The sequence below is a fragment of the Anomaloglossus baeobatrachus genome, chromosome 6 (assembly GCF_048569485.1).
Source record: "Anomaloglossus baeobatrachus isolate aAnoBae1 chromosome 6, aAnoBae1.hap1, whole genome shotgun sequence".
In the NCBI taxonomy this organism is placed as follows: domain Eukaryota; kingdom Metazoa; phylum Chordata; class Amphibia; order Anura; family Aromobatidae; genus Anomaloglossus; species Anomaloglossus baeobatrachus.
Genome location: NC_134358.1, coordinates 223037468 through 223061083, shown reverse-complemented (window position 1 = coordinate 223061083; position 23616 = coordinate 223037468). Strand labels below are relative to the sequence as shown.

General features: G+C 49.5%; 1 protein-coding gene across 1 annotated transcript in view; it reads left to right on the top strand.

Moving 5' to 3' along the window:
• E2F3 (E2F transcription factor 3) overlaps positions 1–23616 on the top strand; it is a 66502-nt gene that overhangs the window by 19173 nt on the left and 23713 nt on the right. Inside the window, exon 2 of the mRNA XM_075314701.1 lies at positions 20451–20562. Coding sequence (XP_075170816.1) covers positions 20451–20562 — 112 coding nt within the window. The remainder of the gene's footprint in view (positions 1–20450; positions 20563–23616) is intronic.

Below are 23616 nucleotides of genomic sequence, written 5' to 3'. Positions count from 1 at the left end.
TGTTTTTATTCTGTAGTGATGTTCTAGTCTTCCAGAGACTCCCCATATAGAAGTCAGAAGGCTTATTACAATATTTACCTTTACAATAGCTGTGTACATAGTACTGAAGTGCAGTATATACTTTAATAGGAAGCAAAAACTGTGCTTCTTCCTTTTAGGAATGTCAGTCATGTGAACGCTGGATGTAGGACGGATGCAAGAGCTTCTATTTTCCTGTCACCTTTGCTATGCAGCCAGGTGGCTGTATTTCCTCTAACTGGGGATAAGACAACTTCTCATCTCGCTTTAATGTTGAAGATTTGGCCATAATGGGGATGGTTTACTGATTTTTAAATAGATACCTCTAGTGCAGAAAGCTGCAGTTTGGTTCTGGTTTAATTTATTAGACACGATTTGGTGCAATATCCTTTTCGTACATCGGGGTGGGACTGTGGGTATGGTATTTGGCTAAGCCACAGCTCTTTTGCTTTTGTAAGAGCCGCTCTTGTTTTTAAAAAAAAAAAAAAAAAAAAATTGAGGAAAAAGAAAGAAAATCAATTTGCTAGCACTTCCCGAACAAGGGTGGTACTTGCACATGTTCACCCGGGGGTTTTCAGCAAAAAAAAAAAAAAGGTTACACATGCACACAGACATCTGACAATCTTGAGCAAACTTGGTACTGCGGGTGGTGCATGCACAAATTCAGACCCCAGCTCAATGACTAGCCGAGATCTCAATCTGTGCATGCAGTGCAATTTTTATTTTTTATTTTATTTTTTTGTTGAAGACTGTCCAATAAAGGTGCTCAAGCCTTGCCCTTGCGATGTAAAGCTAGTGCGGATTTTAAGAGACTGGTACAAATGCAAAGAGGCTCTGGCAGAGCCGAATACCCTGCCCAGGGTCCCCGATGTTCAAAAAGGATATTGCACCAACACTTCTACTACTAATTAAATGGATACTCCAAGAAATCTATTACCAGTTAAAGGTTTAGTGAACAAAGGAATGCATTGTCACAATACCTGACCAAATGCTGCCCTCACCTGATGTCTGTCTCCAGCAGACATCTTTACGTAGCATATCCTAAGATACGAGACGGGTGGGAAACTTCTAGGAGCTGACATATTTCAAACTCTGATAGCTTACTAAAGATGACCTTTTTGCTTCATAAAGGTAACTGGTAAACTTTTGTAGTAGAGAAATGTACTTTCTGTATTTGTTACATTTCAGAATACCCCTTTAAAACGAGAACCAGGCTACAAATTGCACTCCAGGGATCTATTAAATCAGTATAACATTCACATTATGGCCATATCTTTTACTTCTAACATATATTACATCGTGATGACCGGTTCCCTTTACATGCTGAAATGGAACTTGCGGTCCTATGACCTTTATAGGGAGCACAATATGCAAAAAAAAATTAAAGCAACATAAGAGAAAAAATGTACAACTACTACCAATCCAAATCGTTATTACTATCCCTACCCCGATCAGAAAATAAAAACTTGTCTGATTTTATGTCATTACAAAAAGGAACACATGCTTATTTCTTGTCTCACTGATGTCAGCAAGAAAATATTAAAAATGAAGCCCCACACATCACTGCGGAATAAATTGAATATCTCAGTGGGAAATATAACAGCTATTTAAGCCGCATGTACAGAAAAAAAAATGTGCCTGTTTAGGAATGGGAAAATGGCTTGGTCCTGAACTGTTGAAGCAAGTACTACTGCACCAGCTGAATGGCTCATTGAACTTAAGTTCACTTCATTGGCTCAAAAGGTAAAGTAGGAATTGAAAACGTGCACAAATATCATGAGCTTTGGTGCCCATCTAAATAGTATTTTGGGCTGCCTTTCAGCAGCTACATTGCACCTAACGACATGCATTACCTATGAGCCTTTACTAGATGTTAAAGGAAATCTGTCACCAAGTTTTTTGCCACCTAATCTGAGAGCAGCATAATGTATGAGCAGAGATCCTGATTCCAGCAGTGTCACTTACTGGGCTGCTTAGTGTAGTTTTAATTAAAATCACTAATCAGCAGTAGATAATTTAAGGACTACTTGGTGTGCTGCTAGATAGCCCAACATATTCATCAGCTCTGTAACTACTAGATCTACAGTAGATAAAACATTTGTTTTTTTTTTTTTTTTTTTCTATTACACTGACAGCAAACAGCTCAGTAAGTGACACATCGCTGGAATCACGGCCTCTGTCTCTACATTATGCTGCTGTCTGAGGTAGCAAAAACCTGGTGATGGATTCCCTTTTAATAAAAGGAATTTGTCAGTATGTGGATCAATTTCTTAGGAAATCTCATGCTTTTGCTATGTAATCTGAGAGTAGCATAATATAGGGACAGACCCTTATTCCAGTGATGTCACTTATTAGGCTGTGTTTTGGTGCTTCAATTGTGTTTTGTCATTAGGCGATTATCACTAAAGAACCACCTTGTCATAATCTGCCCCTACAGGGATTAGCAGCTTTCTGTCAATATGCAGTGTACACGGAAAGCTGGCAATCAATGGTGGAGGTGGGGGTTACTTGGCTCAGCATTCCAAGCTCTGCTAAATCTGCAACAGGTAAAATGGTCATTCTGTAACATTTGCTTCAACCAGTTAACTAAGTGACTCATTGCTGGAACCTGTCTTTGGCCTTACATCATACTGCTGTCTGATTATATACTCAAAAACCTGCCCAATGATTCCTTTTATTACAATGATTCCCCTGCTGTGAGGTCGCCGGTCGTTGCTCAATGTCCTGGACCATTTTTTGGTCGTTGCTCTCCCACTGTGAAGCACACATCGCTGTGTGTGACAGTGAGAGTGCAACGATCTGAATGAGCAGGGAGCCGGCTTCTGCGGACGCTGGTAACTAAGGTAAATATCGGGTAACCAAGCAAAGGCTTGGTTACCAGATATTTACCTTTGTTACCAGCGTCCGCAGCTTCTTGAAGCCGGCTCCCTGCACACGTAGCCATGGTACACATCGGGTAACTATAAGCAAAGCGGTTTGCTTATTAACCCGATGTGTACTCTGGCTACGAGTGCAGGGAGCCAGCGCTAAGCGGTTTGCGCTGGTAACCAAGATAAAATATCGGTTAAAATATCGGTTAACCAAGCGAAGCACTTTGCTTGGTTACCCGATATATACCTTAGTTACCAAGCGCAGCATCGCTTCCACGCGTCGCTGGGGTCTGGTCGCTGGTGAGATCTGCCTGTTTGACAGCTCACCAGCGACCATGTAATGACGCAGCAGCGATCCTGATAATGTCAGATCGTCGACGTGATCGCTGCTGCGCCGCTACGTGTGACCTAGGCTTCCGTCAATTATATTATCAAATACAATAAACTGAATAGACTAGAATAACTAGAAACTAAATGGCTAAACTCAATGGAAAACAACAACCTCCTGTGGTGCGACAGTAATGGCCTTAATTACAGAACAAAAGACGGTGATAATAGGATGTTAGCTAAAATCATTCAGGTCATTCGACCCGTCTCTGGGTTCTAAAAGTAGAAATGTTAAATGACCCCTCTCTGGGACTTCTAGTGTTAAATGACGTGCTCACTGTGGTGTCTTAAAAAGGAAGGGCTAAAGTGTAAGGCTGTGTGCGCACCTGTGCATTTTCCATGCATTTTCGCAGCATTTCAAACTGCAGCGTAAATGTATGCATTGTGTGTCCCCAGCAAAGTATGAGAATTAAGCAGATTCCACGCGCACGTTGCTTTTTGAAACGCAGCATTTTGGATGCCAAATATTTGACAAAATCGATGCGTTTCAAAAGGCAACATGTCACTTCTTTTGTGTGTTTTGGATGCATTTTCCACCCACTCTGCTTTCGGAGCACACTGTCAAAAATGCATCCAGATCGCATCCAAAATGCATTTCAAACTCAGCTTTTTTAATGCATTTTTTAACGTACGTAGAGTCTACTGCTGTCAAAATGCTGCATTTTATTTGACAACCAGAACGCACATGTGTGGAAATAGCCGAAGGGTATGTGCCCACGATCAGGACTCACTGCGTCCTGGACAAAGCGGGTCCTGACCTGCGGGGCTGTGTGTCTCCTCCGCAGGAGACCACAGCTGCTTGTACCAACGATCAGGGTTCAGTGCGGGGGTCTCGATTGTGTTCTCCCCACGGAGGACGCATGCGAATCCGCAGCAAACAATTGACATGCTGCAGTCTGGAAAGATGCACCGCAGGTCAGTGTTTGCTGCAGAGAAGACAAGCACAGTGGTCACGGGATTTCTAGAAATCCCATCTACTCTGCTTGTACTGTACAATGCAGTGTTTTGGATGCAGCTGAAGCACGCTACATCCAAAACGCTGCAAAGACTGATCGTACGCACACACCCTAAGGGCTCATACGCACATTGCGTAATTGCATGCATTTACGCTGCGTATAGCACTGCAGCGTAAATGCATGTGTCCTGTGTCCCCGGCACAGTCTATGAATATTGTGCATGAGATGTGCACACGATGCTTTTTTTGAATGCAGCGATTTGGGTGCTAAAATTGACCCAAATCCGTGCGTTCATAAAATGAGCATGTCAATTATTCTGTGCGCTATGGATGCAGTTCCCACTGTCTATGGTGAGGGCAGCAGCCAGAGCGCATGAAATCGGCTTTTTTTTTGTACAGAAAAACTGCATCCATTATGCAGTGTTTCTGCAGCGATTTGATGCGCACATGAGCTGTCAAATCGCTGCAGAATATTCAGCAGTTGCGTGTGCATGAGCCCTAAGGGTGCATGCACAGTCAGGAGACACTGCGTCCTAGATGCAGTGTCAGGCATCCTGTATGGTCGCGAGTGCCCTCCATAGGAGACCGCAGCTGCCCATGTCCATGAACAGGGTTCAGGCCACTGTGGTTTTACTCTGTTCTCCCTGTGGAGAACACTCGTGCCTTCGCAGCAATAAATTGACAAGCTGCAGCTTAGTAAGCTGCATGACATGTCAGTTTACGCTGGGAGCAAAACAAGAACAGTGGGCGTGGGATTTCTAAAAATCCCATCCACTGTGCTTGCACTGTACATCGCAGCGTTTTGCACGCAGCTCTAATTTTTCAGAGGTCCTCTGGAAAATAAAAGCCATGGGCCTTGGTTGCTATGGGCAAATCCACAACTTTTTTTATTGTTTAGCTCTCCTTCTGTTGAAGAATCAGTCTGTGGTATAGGCACACAAGTTATTCTAGACAAACAATGTCTGGTCATGTCATGTGCCAGTAGTTTTTTTTCCTACATGTTTTGTTAGGCGTAAGCCACACAGCGAGAAAAACTGTGCGAGTGGAGTGAGATAAAACATCTCATTCCACTCGGACCAATTTTAGCATGTGTCAGCACACATGAGCGATTATTTTCTCAGCCCTAATTGGACCGAGAAAACAATTGCAGCATGCTGCGTTTGTAATACGAGACTTTCTCTCGCACCCGTTCAAGTGTATGGGGCGAGAGAAAAATCGCACTGCACTCGCGGTGCACTGCAAGTGCAGGGCGGGAATGGCAATAGCCGGCTACAGAGGAGAGGGGGAGAGAAATCCCTTCCTCCCCTCCTCAGTGCTGGCCGTCCCCTCCTCAGCTGAGGTCCGCTTGCACAGTCGGACCTCAGGCGCAGGGACACTCGCATGACACTCTGCTCCTGCTGTGTGGCCCCGGCCTTAGGCTTATAGTCCTTGCCCTGTCCTAGGTCAAGGGAGCACAACCTGCGGCCCTCAAAACTTTTCTCTGTGGTCCTCATCCATCTGGTCAGAAATGCCTGACAGTGAATGGGGACTACTTAGACATATTTTCAAGGCTAGCGTAGGGGTGATGGGTAGTACCGCAAGAAAGTGTAACTAGTGGTGCACTGTATGGACATGTTATCGTCCCGGTATTGAATAGATGAAGTCATGACTGCATAAATGCTGCCATTAACATTATAATTTATCGGAGAAGTGAAAAACTCGACTTCTCGCATAAACTGCAATAAAGAAGGCTGAATCCATGGTCTCTTCTGGGTTGTGAATGAGGACATTTAACCACCTGATGGGTTAAATGTCAGGATTTTCCCTGCCGCCCATGACAGCACCACATGAGAGATAGGTTCCGCCCACATCAGGACAGGAAACCCACTGATAAAAAGGCGGTACCTCTCCTCCACATCAGTTTTGGTTTCCTGTCCTGGTATGGACAACCCATTGCTGTCCCAGGTCCGGCCCGGTGTGGAAGCCTGGTACTTACCTGAAGCCGGTGCTCGGGCCTGGATGCACCCCCCCTCGGTCTCAGACCTCTGCGGCGGTGAGGCGCGGGCCTGGAGCGGGAGCTTGGCCCGGCGTCGCTCCAGGGATGTGCGCACTCACGGCGGCCGCTGGAAGGCTTGTCCCTGCTGTGCAGCACGCTGGAGTGAAGCTGGAAGCTCCGACCGGAAGTGACGCGATTCCAGGGTGACGTGCGCATTGCGACCAGGAAGTGACTGGTGTGCGCATGCGCACTAGGATCCAAGATGGCGGCGCCCATGTAACGAGACAAATGTGACCGGCGCTTGGGACTGGTGAGTTTTTTTTCTCCTCCATTGTTACCATTATGGCAGGAGATTCACCCCGCAGCAAGGAGCAGCGCAAGGAGTCGCCACAGCGGGGCTCGGAACGCGGCTCTGCGGATCGTTCCCGGAAGGCTGTATCCAGTCCGGGCAGCGTTCGGTCGGTGGGTCCCAAGAGGTCCAAGGGTGATAAGAATCCGCCTCCTGATCCGGTATTGCCTGGAGTCGTGGGGGTGAGTGGACTTCGTGGTCTTCCATGTTTCTAAGTCCCCGTTTCCGTGTCCCCTCTCTTGTTAGGTACCGAAAAAATGTGCCTCCAAGCAGCGTCACAAGGAATGTGCCATATGCCAATCCTCTCTGTCTTCGGATTACACCAAGGCCCTGTGTGCAGGCTGTATCCAACAGACCCTACTCAAAGAGGGGCCGGGGTTCTCATCTGAATTACGTTCCATTATCAGGGCGGAAGTACAGGAGTCCCTTAAATCCCTTAAGGGGGGCAAGAGGCGCAAGAAGTCCCGTCATCATAAGCTGTCTACTCCCGATACCTCGGCGGGTTCGGCTCAGGGCTCTCGGTCGTCGGGGTCCTCGGGATCCTCCCCCTCCGATTCTGGCTCCTCTTCCGATGAAGGTGGTCGCCCTTGTTTTCCTACAGCAGACGTCGGACCTTTGGTGAAGGCAGTACGTTCGACCATGGGTATAGTGGACCCCAGGGGGCCCGAATCTACCCAGGATGTCATGTTTGGGGGCTTGGATTCCAGGAAGCGTAAGGGGTTTCCCATTCCCCAGAAGGTTCAAAGTCTCATTACTGACCAGTGGAAAAAAGTGGACAAAAGGTTGAATCTTGGCTCTTCCCTTAAAAGGAAGTACCCCGTGGATGAGGAAGCGTCTACCTCTTGGGATAGAACCCCAAAAATTGATGTCGCTATTGCCAAGGCGTCTCGTTCCACTACCTTGCCGTTTGAGGACTTGGGGTCCCTTAAGGATCAGCTGGATAGGAAGGCTGATGGTTTTCTGAGAGGTACATGGGAGTCTACGGCAGGTGGCTTGCGCCCGGCCGTGACCAGCGCCTGTGTTGCCCGGTCTTTAATGGTGTGGCTTCAGCAGTTGGAAGACCAGTTGCGCAATGACACTCCTAGGAAAGATATTATCTCATCCTTGCCCTTAATACAGGGTGCTGCTGCCTTTATGGCTGATGCCTCGGTTGATTCTTTAAGACTATTTGCCAGGTCGGCGGCGCTTTCCAATTCCGCGCGTCGGGCCCTCTGGCTGAAAACTTGGAAGGGTGATGTCCAATCCAAGGGGCGACTATGCAGCATGCCTTGTGAAGGTGCCTATCTTTTTGGCTCTGGCCTGGACGACCTCCTCACTAAGGCATCCGATAAGAAACAGGGGTTTCCAGTTTTTCCGGTGGCGTCCTCTCGCAGCCGGCCCTTTCGGAGACGTCAGTTTTTCGCAAAAAAGTCTCAAAAACCGCAAGATCAGTGGAAGGACCGTAGAAAGACTACCTCGGGCTTTCTCTTTGGCAAGCACTCCGATAATAAGCCCAAGCCCTCTCAATGACGCCTATCATCAGGTAGGGGGTCGGCTGTCCCTCTTCCTCCATGCATGGCAGGCAATCTCCTCCAACAGGTGGCTCCTTCAGATTGTGGAGGAAGGGTTAAAATTGGACTTCCGTTCACCCCCTCGGGGGTCTCTCATGATAACATCCTTGCGGTCCCCAGAGCTGCAGATGGCCTTGGAAGTGGAAGTGCTGACTCTCCTCTCGAGGAAAGTCGTTCAGGAGGTCCCCATAGAACAAGAAGGGGACGGCTTTTACTCCACTCTCTTTCTGGTTCGGAAGCCGGACTCCACCTTCCGCACCATCTTCAACCTGAGGAACTTGAATTTACATCTGGTGCAGCGAGCCTTCAAAATGGAGACCATGAAGTCAACTGTCAGGCTGTTGTATCCAGAGTGTTTTATGGCGGTCCTCGACTTAAAGGACGCCTATTATCACATCCCTATTTTTCCGTCTCACCGGCGGTTTCTCAGGTTCGCACTACACGTCTCCGGGAGGCTGAGACACTTCCAATTCGCAGCGCTGCCATTCGGGCTTTCCATGGCCCCACGGATCTTCACCAAAGTCCTCGCGGAGGTCATGGCACATGTCAGGGAACAGGACATATTGATCATTCCGTATCTGGACGACCTCCTGATAGTGGGTCAGTCGGAGTCTCTATGTGCGGCTCACGTGACCAGGGTCATCACCATCCTGGAAAGCCTGGGGTGGGTGGTGAATCAGCAGAAGTCCAGACTCCAGCCTCTCCAGTGTCAAGTCTTCCTGGGTCTCGTCTTGGACTCTACCAGACAGTTGTGCCACCTGCCAGAGGACAAGGTCGCCAGGATCTTGTCCTTTCTCTCTTCCGTAAGGAGTTGCCCAAGCATGTCCTTACGGCAGGCTATGTCGCTGGTCGGGACTCTTACCTCTTGCATCCCAGGAGTGTGGTGGGCCCAACTGCGTTCCAGAATCCTCCAGATGGAGGTCCTTCAGTTTCAGAGACTGTTTGGAGGCTGTTTGGAGAAACAATTGACCCTGTCTGCGGTCACCTTGCACTCCCTGGGTTGGTGGCAGGACCCCTCTCACCTCCGGATGGGGGTTCCTTGGCTTTCCCCGGTCACGGACACAATAGTCACAGATGCCAGCCATTGGGGGTGGGGTGCCCATCTACGCCAACGGGTGCTCCAGGGTCCCTGGGACGCTCAGTTGGTCAGACAGTCCTCCAACTACAGGGAGCTCATGGCGGTTCTCAAGGCACTAGAGGGGTTCCTCCCCTTCTTGAGAGGTCGCCATGTTCGGATCCTTTCGGACAACAGGGTGACGGTGGCGTACGTCAACCATCAGGGCGGCACCAGATCCCCTTCTCTTCTGACTCTGACTATGCACATCTTCCAGCTGGCCGAACAACATCTCGCCTCCTTGACGGCTCTTCATATCAAGGGGACGGACAACGAGGAGGCAGACTTCCTCAGCCGGCACTGTCTCCGTCAGGGGGAGTGGTCCTTGGACCCGGAGGTCTTTCGCAAGATCACGCTTCTATGGGGTGTCCCTGTTCTAGACCTGTTCGCTACCAAGGCAAATCGGAAAGTGGACAGGTTCTGCTCTCTCAACCCCCGAGACGATCCTGTTGCCCTCGATGCCTTCCAGATGTCTTGGTCTCACGGCCTCCTGTACGCGTTTCCTCCCCTGATCCTGTTGCCTTCGGTTCTCCGAAAAATCCGGACCGACAGAGCAGAGGTTATTCTCATCGCCCCCTTCTGTCCGAAACGGGCGTGGTTTTACTGGCTGCGGACACTGTCTCTGGTGGATCCTTGGGTTCTCCCGGACGCCCCTCATCTCCTGTCCCAGGGCCCAGTCCGTCAACCCCCGACCCGGCTCTCCATTTGACGGCTTGGCGTTTGAGCGGCGGCTGCTAGCTCGACGGGGGTTTTCCTCTTGCTTAATCGATACTCTTCTTCGCAGTAGGAAAGCGGTCACCACGGCCATTTACGGTAGGGTCTGGAAGCGCTTTCTCCTTCAGTCGGGGGCTCGGGCGGAGGGCCCCCCTCCTATCTCGGCTATTCTAGAATTCCTCCAGAGGGGGTTGGAATTGGGGCTCTCCACCAGTACGCTCAAGGTGCAGGTATCGGCCTTAGGGGCACTGTTTCATTGTAGTCTGGCGCAGAATTAATGGGTTTGCCGGTTCATTAAATCTAAGTCCAGGTCTGTACCTGTTCAGGCTCCCAGGGTTCCCCCATGGGACCTTAATTTAGTGTTGGATGCCCTCACAGGGCCTCCGTTTGAGCCCTTAGGGGAAGTCCCTCTCAAACTGCTGTCCCTTAAGGTTTTTCTCCTCGTCGCACTCACCTCGGCCAGGCGGGTGGGGGATCTCCAAGCCTTGTCTGTGGTTCACCCTTATACCCAGATTCTGGATGATAGGGTAGTGTTGCGGACTGATCCCTTCTACTTACCCAAGGTTTCTACACCTTTTCATAGGTCCCAAGAGATTGTGCTCCCTTCCCTCTGTGACCCCCCTCGGAACGAGGAGGAGGCTAGGTTACACACGTTGGATGTCCGGAGGGCCTTAGTCACGTACCTAGATAGGACTAGGGAATGGAGGAAGTCTCAGGTCCTGTTTGTCACTTTTCAGGGGCAGTCCAGGGGGCATGGGGCTTCTAAGGCTACCTTGGCCAGATGGGTCAGGGATGCCATCGGTTTGGCGTACTCGGCTAAAGACGCCACTCCTCTTCCGGGCATAAGGGCGCACTCCACTAGAGCGGTGTCTACGTCTTGGGCGGAGAGGGCGGATGCCTCTCTTGACCAGATCTGTCGGGCGGCTACTTGGTCGTCTCCTGGGACTTTCTTTCGGCACTATAGGCTGGACTTGTCCTCCACAACTGACCTTTCCTTTGGGAGACGGGTCTTGCAGGCGGTGGTCCCTCCCTAAGGTGGATGGTCTATTTAAATCTCTCATGTGGTGCTGTCATGGGCGGCAGGGAAAAATCTTAATTACTCACCGGTAATGGGATTTTCAATAGCCCATGACAGCACCCTTAGTTCCCCCCCTATTCACTGGTTGTGGGCACCCTTCGGGGAGTGTTAGTTATGGGTGTTTTTCCTTGGGTGGTGGTATGATTAATCTGTTTCTTGTGTTTTGTTGGTCCTCTCTGGCTCTGAAAACCTACTGATGTGGAGGAGAGGTACCGCCTTTTTATCAGTGGGTTTCCTGTCCTGATGTGGGCGGAACCTATCTCTCATGTGGTGCTGTCATGGGCTATTGAAAATCCCATTACCGGTGAGTAATTAAGATTTTCCACCTAGTAGGTTGTACATCCACCCCTGTTCTAGGTCAAATCAAGGTAGGAATAAGCACTTTGATCAGAACATGTTTAAGGCTGGAAACACATCTGTGCGAGTAAAATCGGTCCGTGTTGGCTGAAAAAAAAACTCGGCTGATTTTAGTTCACGTTAGGTCAGAGAGGAATGCAACTGCACTGCGATCTTGAGATTTTTCTCATGATTGCAGTGCTTGTGCAATGCGTGTGTGATCCTTGTTTCTCAGCAGCTGTCATCTGCCATTCAGCTCTGCTACATGGCCGCTGACAGCAGCCACAGACAGCCATGTAGCAGAGCTGAATGGCAGAGGACAGCAGACACCGACAGAGCCGCACGATGAGAATGAACTCGGGTGAACTTCACCCGACTTCATTGTCATGCCGCGGCTCTGTGTCGCGTCCTGATTAGCGGTCACCCGTGAAAGACTCACTGGTGACCGCTAATCCCCTGAGTGACTGAATTGAGCAGCGCGATTAGCGCTGTTGTCACTCAGGTTACCTGCGGCCAGCTGGATCCTCCCCCCGTGACCGCAACTCACCTGTGACTTAATCGCTGTCACTCGGGTGACTTGCTGTCACTGTTGGAGGATCCAGCGGTGGCCACGAATTACCTAACTGACATCAGCTGATCGCGCTTCTCACCTCAGTTGCTGCGTGGAGGTGACAGGAGCGGTGGTGTTCTTCTGCAGCTCCTGTCACCTTCATGTAGCAGAGCTGGAAGCGACGCGGGACCTCCGTGGATTACGTCGGACAAGGATGGGTTTTTTGCGTACTTAATAAAGTGGTGAACGAGGGTCTTTGTTATTATTATTTCAAATAAAGGATTTTTTTTCACTGTGTGTTTATTAACTTTAATTTACAGGTTAATCATTGGGGGTGTCTCATAGACGCCTGCAATGATTAATCTAGGCTTTAGTGGCAGCTTTGGGCTGCCATTAACTCCTTATTACCCCGATTGCCAACGCACCAGGGCAAATCAGGAAGAGCCGGGTACTGTCCCAGAACTGTCGCATATAATGTATGCGGCAATTCTGGGCGGCTGCTGGCTGATATTGTTAGGCTGGGGGGCTCCCCATAACTTGGAGCTCCCCATCCTGAGAATACCAGCCTTCAGCCGTATGGCTTTATCTGGCTGGTATTAAAATTGGGGGGGACCGCACGCCGTTTTTTTTAATTATTTATTTTAATGCACAGCATAGACATGCCCACCTGCTGCTGTGATTGGTTGCAGTCAGACACGCCCCCACGCTGAGTGACAGCTGTCACTGCAACCAATCATAGGTGCCGGTGGGCGGGTAAAGCAGGGAATACAAGATTGTTTAATGAGCGGCCGGCTTTTTCAAAAGAGGAGAAGCCACCGGAGCAGTGTGAACGCTGCGCTGGTGATCGGTGAGTTTGAGAGGGGGGGGGAGAGGGATAGACCGACATGGACAGAGAGTGAGGGACAGAGATAGTGACAGACCGATCGTTAGAGACAGAGAGGGAGAGACCGACTGACAGAGAATAGTGATTGACAGACATTGTGAGACATCACTTGTTTCCAGTGTTTTAGGAAACATGTGAGAAATGCCGTATTTTTCGCTTTATAAGACGCACCGGAATATAAGACGCACCCCAAACTTAGACATAAAAAATGGTAAAAAAAAAGAAAAATGGGGTCCGTCTTATACTCCGGTGTTCTCTTACCGGAGGGGGGCAGCAGTGGTGGTGAAGCGGGGTCACAGGAGGCACAGGTTGTGCTAGCAGGCGCGGCAGGTCAGTGGCAGCGGGGTCCGTGGTTGCAGGTGCCGTGGCGTCCGTGGTTGCAGGCGCGGTGGCGTCTGCGGTGGCAGGATCCGTGGGGTCCGTGGTGGCGGCAGCAGCCGTGGCGGGTGAGCCGTGCAGCAGGCCGGTGCAGTGAGTGTCCGCGGTCCCGGTTCAGTGGTGGCAGCGGCGGCGGCGACTGCTCAGTGGTGGCAGGGACTGCTCAGTGGTGGAGTGTGTCCGTGGTCCCGGTTCAGTGGTGGCAGCGGTGGCGACGGCTCAGCGGTGGGAGCGGCGGCAACTGCTCAGTGGTGGCAACGGCAGGGACTGCTCAGTGGTGGAGTGTGTCCGCGGTCCCGGTTCAGTGGTGGCAGCGGCGGCGACGGCTCAGTGGTGGGAGTGGCGGCGACGGCTCAGTGGTGGGAGCGGCGGCAACTGCTCAGTGGTGGCAGCGGCAGGGACTGCTCAGTGGTGGAGTGTGTCTGCGGTCCCGGTTCAGTGGTGGCAGCGGCGGCGACGGCTCAGTGGTGGGAGCGGCGGCGACGGCTCAGTGGTGGGAGCGGCGGCGACGGCTCAGTGGTGGAGTGTGTCCACGGTCCCGATTCAAGTAATGGCGCCCGGAGCGACGCATGCGCAGATGGAGCTCTCATCCAAGGGCTCCATCTGCGCACGCGCTGACTCCCGAAGCAGCGCGTGCACAGATGGAGCTCTCATCCAAGAGCTCCACCGGCGCCATCATTTGAAAGTGGGACCGCGGACAGCTGGTAAGCTGCACAGCCGCCCGCCCCACATGCACAGAGTGGCAGCCAGCAGGCTGCCCGCCCACCCTGCGTACAAGCCGCCGGGTACCTGTGCTTGCGTGCGGTGGCAGCCGGGTACCCATGGCTGTGTGCAGGCGGCAGCGGGGTGACTGTGTGAGGGCGGCAGCCGGGTACCTGTGTGAGGGCGGCAGCCGGCTGCTGCCCGCACGGGCACCCGACTGCCGCTCGCACACAGCACCCGGCTGCCGCCCGCACACAGCCATGGGTACCCGTCTGCCACCGCATGCAAGCACAGGTACCTGGCTGCCGACCCCACACAGCACCCGCTGCCGCCCGCACACAGCCACGGGTACCCGGCTGCCGCTGCACGCAAGTACAGGTACCCGGCCGCTTGCATGCAGCCACAGGCACCCGGCCGCCCGATCGCCTCAGACAGGACACCCCCCCCCCGCTACCGCTTTATAAGACGCACCCCCCATTTTCCTCCCAAAATTTGGGGAGGAAAAGTGCGTCTTATAAAGCGAAAAATACGGTATTTAGAAAACCGGATGTCACTAGGATGGTGTGAGTGCCGTCCCGTGACATCCGATTGTTTTTTGTTTTGTTTTGTTTTTTTTACACGCTCCCATAGACTTGCATTGGAGAGACTCGCAGTAGAAACTCTCAAAAAAGCAGCATGCTGCGATTTTTATATTTTTTTCTCAGTCCGATTTGGGCTTCAGTGAGAAGCAGCCCTAATACTGTCTAGTTCTTAGTGCAAACTTCGGCTAGAGAGTGTTAAATTGCTCCAGATTTCAATAGTTTATGCAGTCTGATAACTGGTGGTGCAGCTTTAGGCTACATTCACATGACCGTTCCGTTTTTGCGGTCCACAAAACACCGGTTGTTTTTTTTTTTTTTTTCTTTCTTTATTCCCCCGGATGCATCCGTGTGCTTTTTCGTTTTTTGGGGTTCTTTTGCGGACCTCAAAACACAGAAGCAGCTAGATAAATAGATGGATAGCTTGATATAAATGGACAGATGGAGGAATGAATGAATAGGATAGCTAGAGTGATTAATAGATGAGAGAGACATATAATGCCCCACTCCCCAGCATTTTGTAATCGTGAACCCTTTCATGTGGCACTAAAGGGTACTTAGCCTTGTATAAGTTTTCAAGGCTAGCGAGCTAGCCAAAAAAATAAATTAAAAACGACATGGGTCCCCCTATATTATATTTTTTTTTTTTTTTTTTTTTTTTTTCTGTAGCCAGCTCAGGTAAAGCAGACAGCTGCAGCCTGCAGACCACAGCTGGCAGCTTCACCTTGGCTGGTAATCCATAACAGAGGGCACCCCACACTGTTATTTTAAATTAAATTATTTAAAACAAAAAACGTTGGGTCCCCCCCAAATTGGATAAACCAGCCAAGGTAAAGCAGACAGTTGTGGTCTGGTATTCTCAGACTAGAGAGGTCCGCAGTTCTTGGACCCTCCCTAGCCTAAGAATAGCAGGCCGCAGTCGCCCCAGAAGTAGAGCATCCATTAGATGTGCCAATCCTGGTTCTTTGCTCCAGCTCACCCCGATGCCCTGGTGCGGTGGCAAATGGGGTAATATATGGGGTTGATACCAGATGTGTAATGTCACCTGGCATCAAGCTTTGGGGTTATTATGTCATGGCATCTATCAGATACCCAACATCAGTAACCTAGTCAGTAATTAAACAAAAATAGACAGACAAATTTTTATTTGAAAGAAAACTCCCCAACACATTCCCTCGTTAACCAATTTATTGAAAAAAATAAATCCGGGTCTGGCGTAATCAAATAAGGGGGTCCCACGACGATCCATACTCACTGTCCCAGTCAATAAAGAATAGAATATTCCCCATTGACTGGGAGAGCAGTGCACTGACCTGAGCTAACATCATAGGTCAGCCCAGGTCAGTGCAGGGCATGACCAGCGCTGACTTCAGGAGGTTAGCGAGGTACGTTACCTGCGGTGATGGAAACCGCTGCACTCCTGACATCAGTGCTGGTCACAGACTTCTATGCCCCCCGCGTTCTCAGATCACTTCTCGCGAGCGGCCCGTGATGTCACCGCTAGTCAGTCTCGGGCCGGCCGCGCGGGGTGATGTGAGAATGCGGCTGTCAGTGATGAGTGCTGACGTCAGGAGGGCAGGAGTTCATCACCGCAGGTAATGAAGTTTACTAACCTCCTGACGGCAACTCTCATCATTCCCCCGGCTGCTCGCACTGCAGTGCTGGCATATGCTGACACTGCAGTGCGGGTAGCTGCAGAGCGGGACACAGACTGCGCGGGCACCCGACGGAGGTCACACAGAAGTGCTTCCGGGAATTTTGCGAACCCATTGACTTGTATTGAGTCACGGTCTATTATTACGGAACAGAATAGGACATGTTCCGTAATAACAGAACGGACATGCGGCATCTGATGTTTTTGTTTTTTTTTGTGGGATTGGATGCACACGGAAGTGCTACTGTGTACCATCCGAACCTACATAAGACATTGAAAAGATGGTCCTGTCCGTGGGTCCGCAAAAAAACAGGAACTGAACAGGACAAACTGAACGGTCATGTGAATGAGCCCTTAGACTGTCTAATCTAAGTTGGTATCACGTTGTGGGTAAATCTTGTCACACAGGGCTGCCTGTCAGGCCGTGCCTCTTCAGTCTTGCCTTTTTGGATGCCGTGCAGTGTTTAAAACTTTTTATAAATATGGTGCAAATCATGTAAGATGGTGTTTCACCAATATTTTGGCACATCTCTGGGATCCTTTACTTGATCATAAATTTCTCCCAATGTTGCAAGTTTTTCTGTCTTTGGTTTTCCTCGCACCTATATAGTTCTACATTGAAGACTAGTTGCTAATCTGTAAGATGCTCCAGATTGCAGCTAAAATAATCATTGGCTTCTGACCCTATAATTAAGGCATCAAGTGATAACTGGCAGTTTTGGATTATTGGTTTTTGATTTGGCAATTGGTCAGTGCCTTGTCAGAGAGCGTTAATGGAAGGCTAAAATTTAAGAAGCCCATTTACCTTGGCTTTAATATAAAGGGTTGAAGGGGTTGGCTGCTTCCAGAAAAATTTACATTGTAGAGTCATTGAGCTCAGTTATTGGCTGTGATGCTATTAATGCGACATCTGTGCTTTTGCTAATACACTGAAAGTACAAAAGGGGACTTGGTGGTGGCCATGGGTAGGATAAGTATAGCACAGTTTGTTGTGTACAACTTGTAGGAGAAAGTTCAGACCTAAGACAACCCCTTAAAGGTTTGTGCTTTTCAGTGAGCCAGTATCCATATTGTGATGTTTAATGCAGACAGGCTGCGCCCACTCGGTGAGCCAACTGTTCATATTTGTCACAACACGAGTGTGGAACATGGATCTAGGCAGTGAAAGCAATAAAATAAAATTACTTCTGTAGCTTTGTGTACAGTTCTTGGAATCTGCATAAAAATGAAACCATTTTACCAAATGATCAGCTTGCAGTAGATTGTCCACTGTGCATGATAAAGATGTGCACTAAGTAGGTCATACACTTAATTGTGTACAGAATAATCTTAGGTTTCATGTTATACTCTGTCTCTAGTATGAATACCCCGTACACATCTTCCAGTTTGGAAACTATTAAGGTCAGTACTAAAGCAAAATTCATAATGTGTGACATTTAGGCATCCCCGTCCCCTTCAATAGTTTGTCCGAACATCTATGCCTTCTGACCTACTCATACCCCTGCATGGTTGGTTTGGCAAAGCATTTGAGCTTTCAATGTGCAGCTCTATATGCCACTGTCAGACTTACGACTGACGTCCCTTCGAGAACCTGCTCAACAATTTCTCACTTGGAATCTGGACATGTCTGGTTCTCAGGGTTGCGATCAGGGCATTACAACCATGAATCCTGTATATGGCCCAGTGAGCAGAAGCCAGGAGGGGGCCTGGCTGTTAACTGCCTATGCCCCTCCCCTTTGATTCCTCTGCTCATCAGGCCCCAGAGGGTGGGGCCATTCACGTCACCACAATTGCAATCAGGGCAATGATGGAGGGCCCAGGCCAGTCATAGAGAATTGCTCTCTTCCTTCTCTGATCTATGTGATTGGTGCAGGACAGGATACTTACCGGACCAGAATGGAGGCTGTAGGAGCTGAGAAGGTGAAGGCTCTTCTGTCTTTCAGGTCATCTGACTAATCATGTGCCAGATCACATGATTGGAAAAGTGCATTGGAAGGTCGTATAGCTGTTCAATTGCTGTAGCCTCCATGTAGGTATCACTTGCTTCTCTCCTGCTCTGCACCTATCAGGAACTGCAAGATGAGGTATTGTATAGTGTGTAAATAAATGTGCCTATTGTAGGGCTGTGTGTGTGTGTGTGTGTGTGTGTGTGTGTGTATGTGCATGTGCATGTAGCAGAACTGTGTGTCTATAGGAACGTGTGGAATGCATGTAGCGGAGCTGTGTGTGTGTGTGTCTCTATAGGTGCGTGTAGCGGCGCTGTGTGTCTACAGGTGCGTGTAGCAGAGCTGTGTGTCTGGGTGCATACAGCAGGTCTGTGGGTCTATGGGTGCGTGCAGCAGATCTGTGTATAGATGCTGTGTGCGCCTCTTACATATACACTGCTGAAAGATATTAATAGATTTATTTTTTTTATTTTTTTTTTAACCTGCCTACTCTACCCAAGTAAACTTAAAATTATTAATAATGACCCCTCCCCTTTACACAGCCAGAGAAGTTTTAATAGGAAAAATATTTTTTTTACATTTTCTGCTGTGTAAACCTGTGGTGTGTGTTATGGTAAAGAGCGTCTTTATAGTCCAAAAAACAAAATATGGTACTTAGCTTTTTTTTTTTTTTTTTTTAAGCCTCGGGGCCCCAGTCATATCCACAGCTACTTGAGAGGGGGCTGGGCTTGTGTGACATCACCAGTAACGTCTGACGCTGCTGACCCGCCTTTTGTTCATTATTGTGAAGTTTGTACTGTGCATGCGCAAAAGAGGCTGCTATGCACAGTACAAACAGGAACGGAGTGGAAGACTAAGCATGTCACCGCGAGGAGAGAGGAACCTCCCAATCACTGCCAAACTCCAGGGCTCCATTTGAACCTTGTCTTCAGCGTCGGAGCTGCTTGCTGTTCGTAAATATAATCTGTCTTTTGGATCTTGTTTGCAGCTCATACACAGCACCATACTGTATATAGACATGTGCACACTATAGTCTGCATTATGCATATGGAGTAAATGTGTGTACAGTATAGTGCTGTGTATACACTATATGTTGCCTCTATATTATAAATACACAGCCAGCATCCACTATATTTTATTATATAGCTAGTAGCCTGTATCCTCCTAATAAATATATACATGCATATGGCTGGCTATTATGTCTGGGACTCGTCATTTTGATAATGAAAAACTGCATGCAGATTTTTTCACGCTGTCAAAATGACAACTAGTGGATAATGTTTGGTGAGGACTGTTTGCAGATTTAGAGATTCTCAAAGAGTGGAAGGTTTGAAGGGTAGAGGCGGACCTGGGATGGAGTCTTAAGGGGGCCCGAAAATCATAGTGGCAGCCCTGCTGGTTCCTATCATGACACAATGTCAAAGATTATGCTACTATATTGAATGAAAAAATGAAATCCATGTGCCGCATGCTATAGATGGTGGTTTCTAGTAAAATGTAGACTTGTGTTTTTGAGCAAGGGTTCCCTAAAGGACTGAACATCTAGTCCTTGGGATGTTACGATCTGCTGTTTGACCTCCCTTCTTAAGGCTGCTTTCACACTGTTTTGTTGTTTGTTTGTTTTTTTAACATGGGTCATGAACGTTTTTTTTCCTGTAAAAGTGGATCCTGTTTTTACAAAGAAAAACACATGCAAACGCATGTTATTTTGCAGGATCCGGTCACTTGAAGTTTATGGGCGGGTATTGGAGTCATGTGATCGGGAGTGAGGGGAACTGAACGTGATATACTGGGAGCCGGCATCTGACAGCTGCGGACGCTGGTAACCAAGGTAAACATCGGGTAACTAAGCGAAGTGTTTTGCTTGGATACCCGATAGTTACCTTGGTTACGAGCGTCCGCAGCTGCTAGGAGCCGGGCTGCCTGCTCCCTGCACATGAAACAAAGGTAAACATCGGGTAACTAAGCGAAGCGCTCTGCTTGGTTACCCGATATTTACCTTGGTTACGAGCGTCCGCCGCTCTCAGGGGGAGAGAGCGAGCAGTAGCGTTTTTGAAAAAAGTTAAACTGCAAGTCGCTGGATCCTCACTATAACGCACGTGAACGCATGTTGACGCTAGTCCATTGCAAATGCATTGAAATGAAAACGCATTTGCACTGGATCCGTTTTTGTGTTAAAAGTTCATGACTCATGTTAAAAAAACGTAGTGTGAAAGCAGCCTAAGTTGATTATTCAATTTATATTAAAGCTGTGCTTCTCGTTTATGCATCCATGTGTTTCCTTGTGTTTTGGATTGCATTGATGCTGCTAATTGTCATAGCACTGCTGTCATTCCCCTATCCTATTTAGATAAGTTGTTTATAGATGCATTGCAATTTTACACTTAATATCTGTATTATCATGTGTTTTTAGGCTAAGCGACGATTAGAACTTGGAGATGGAAGCCAACAGTATCTATCTGAAGGATTAAAAACTCCGAAAGGCAAAGGAAGAGCCACTGTATTCTGTCCGGACAGTCCAAAAAGTGGGTTTTCGTTAAAACTTGTTGCTAATTGCTAGCCTAATTGGTCAAGAATGCTTGGGCATTCACTGTCTTGTCACTTAAAGGGCCTCTGTCAGCACAGAATGACTGTTCACACCAAGTACAGGTGCTCATGCATCATAGCGGAGCAAATCATTTAAATTCACCTTCCCACCTGCTTGTTTTCGATCGCCTCCATTCTCTGGCTCTATGAAGCCAGAGCTGTTAAAGGGAACCTGTCAGCAGAAACCTAACAGATTCCCCCTCTGCAGCTCCTGGGCTGCATTCTAGAAAGGTCCCTGTTATTATTGTGCCCCCTTTCTGACCAAAAAAAAGACTTTATAAAGAGGTACCTTTTTGGCTTTGGATTCTATAAATGTGACACGGGGGCGGGCAGCCTGATGGCCGTTATTCTGCCCCCTGGTCCTGTATGCCGCCCCCATCGCTGACTTCCATACTTTTGGACGCCGCCCACTGCTCCAGCCATCCCCACGCATGCCCAGTGCCAGTCTCACGGGACTGAGCACTGTGACTGCTGGTGACGTGTGCGCAGGCAAGTGATTATGGGCGGGACTGTGACTGTTATCAGCAAGTAAACGCCCATAATCTCGTGAGCGCGCAAACCTCTCCAGCGGTCACACTGTGCTCAGTGTAGATGCTAGACTGTATGGGCTGCTTCCAGGGATGACGTCCCTTTGTCACGTGATAGGGGCGTGTTCAAAATACTATCTAGCTCACGAGATTATGGGCGGGTACTTGCTGATAACAGTCACAGTCCCGCCCATAATCACTTGCCTGCGCACACGTCACCAGCAGTCAGTGCTCAGTCCCGTGAGACTGGCACTGGGCATGCGTGGGGATGGCTGGAGCAGTGGGCGGCGTCCAAAAGTATGGAAATCAGCGATGGGGGCGGCATACAGGACCAGGGGGCAGAATAACGGCCATCAGGCTGCCCGCCCCCGTGTCACATTTATAGAATCCAAAGCCAAAAAGGTACCTCTTTATAAACTCTTTTTTTCTCTAGTCCCTTCCACGACAGCATAGGAGGTTGTCTCTCCACGCCCTAATTGGGACAGGAAGTTCAAGAGGTTTAAAAGGACCCTCCCACCTCCCACAGCCAGTGTCTTTCCTGTCCCCATGGGGCATGGAGAGGTTTTTATTTTTCTCCTATACTGTGGTGGCCGGCGAAACTACAGTATAATATTTTTTTTTTTTTTTTCTCTCTTCCCCTGTTACCTTAAGCCGGACAGCATCGGTCGGGCCTTCACCGCTCCTCCCTTGCTGTTCCCTCACGCTGTGGGGGACCGCTGCTCCAGCCTTCCGGAGCCTCCTTAGGGGTGATGCAGGCTGTTGAGCTCCCCGGCCGGCGTCCTCCCTGAGCCGCCGGCCGCTTCCTGCATGCACGCTGCCGGAGCGATCCGGAAGTGCTCCCGGGGGCGGGACTTCCGGTCTTGCGGACTTCCGGTCGAGCGCTTCCGGTTTGCGGAGGCAGCGTGGAGGACACGCCGACGGTGACACGGCCTGTCCAGGACCGGATGCGGGAGGCGGGGAACGTTTACCGTCACTGGGGAGGCAGGCCCTTTTTACATAAGGGCTGCCGTGAAGACGTCGGATCATGGTAAGCAACCGTGCTCCCTGTCATGTCTTCTGCTGCAGCTGCATCTGCAGAACCCAGTGTGCCCCCTGCTACTGTAAGTATGGAGGGGAATGGTCCCTCGGTCATAGGTCTCAGTCAGATGCTTATGGCTCTCTGGTCTGTGTTTTCTAGGAGGACAAGGCCACCAAGAAAACTGACAGAAATGAAAAGTCAGAGAAGCCTGAGAAGTCAGAAAAGACTGACAAGGATAAGCCTGATAGACCTGACAGATTGGAAAAAATTAAAAAATGTCCTATCTGTATAAAGAAGCTCCCTGCAGTATGGGATAAAAAGCTTTGCCAGCAATGTACGGACCAGATTATTAGGGCCGAACAACCGTCCCTGATAGACGAGTTGCGGTCCATGATGAAACAGGAGATTAGGGCCTCACTGGCCTCCCTTCCTGCTCCTGGCCCTGCTCCTGGACCCTCTCCTCCAAAAAAGAGGAGACTCCAGTCGACCCCATCTGATCAGGAGGACGCTGATTCCACCTCTGAGGGTCCTGATGAAGGAATTCCCTCTGGGGGGTCTGACCAGTCCTTTCTGTTTCCCTCAGAAGATTTGGGGGATCTTATTGGGGCAGTTCGGAGCACTATGGGATTAGAGGAAGTGCAGTCACTTCCCTCTATCCAGGACGAAATGTTTGCTGGCCTGAAGTCAGTCAAACAGTTAGGATTTCCAGTCCATGGCAATATCTTGGATATTGTCTCTCAAGAATGTGAATTTCCTGAGAGGCGGGTACGGAGTGACCCTAAACGCCGGTTTCCTCTGGAACCTTCTGGATTACATTGGGAGGTCCCAAGAGTAGACGTTCAGGTGGCTAGGGTAGCTAAGCAAACGGCTCTTCCCTTTGAAGATACTTCCCAACTGAAGGATCAGATGGATAGGAAGGTAGAAGGCCTGATGAAGCGGTCCTGGGAGGCATCGTCTTCTATTCAGGCTAACATTGCCTCCACCTGTGTATCCAGGTCCCTAATTAGGTGGTTAGATCAGTTGGAGGCTCATATTTCCCAGGGAACCCCTAGGGAGGAATTACTGGAATCCCTTCCCTTGCTTAGGAAGGCTACCAGTTTTTTGGCAGATACCTCGGTGGAATCTGTCCGCCTGGCGGCCAGGACCTCGGTTCTTTCTAACTCTGCCAGACGTGCCCTCTGGCTTAAGGCCTGGAGCGGAGACTCCACCTCCAAAATGAGGCTTTGCTCCCTTCCGTTTAAAGGGGATTTGGTGTTTGGGCCTGCCCTGGATGATATCCTGGACAAGGCGACCGATCGTAAGGCCTTGCCCGATCCTAGACCCACCAGGAAGCGGTCCTTTCGTCCCTCGATGCCTCAGGCCTCCCAGCCCAGAGGGAAAGGGAAGGCAGGCAGGTGGAGCTATCCCAAGGGTAGAGGGAGAAACATCCTCATCCCTCCCCATCAGCA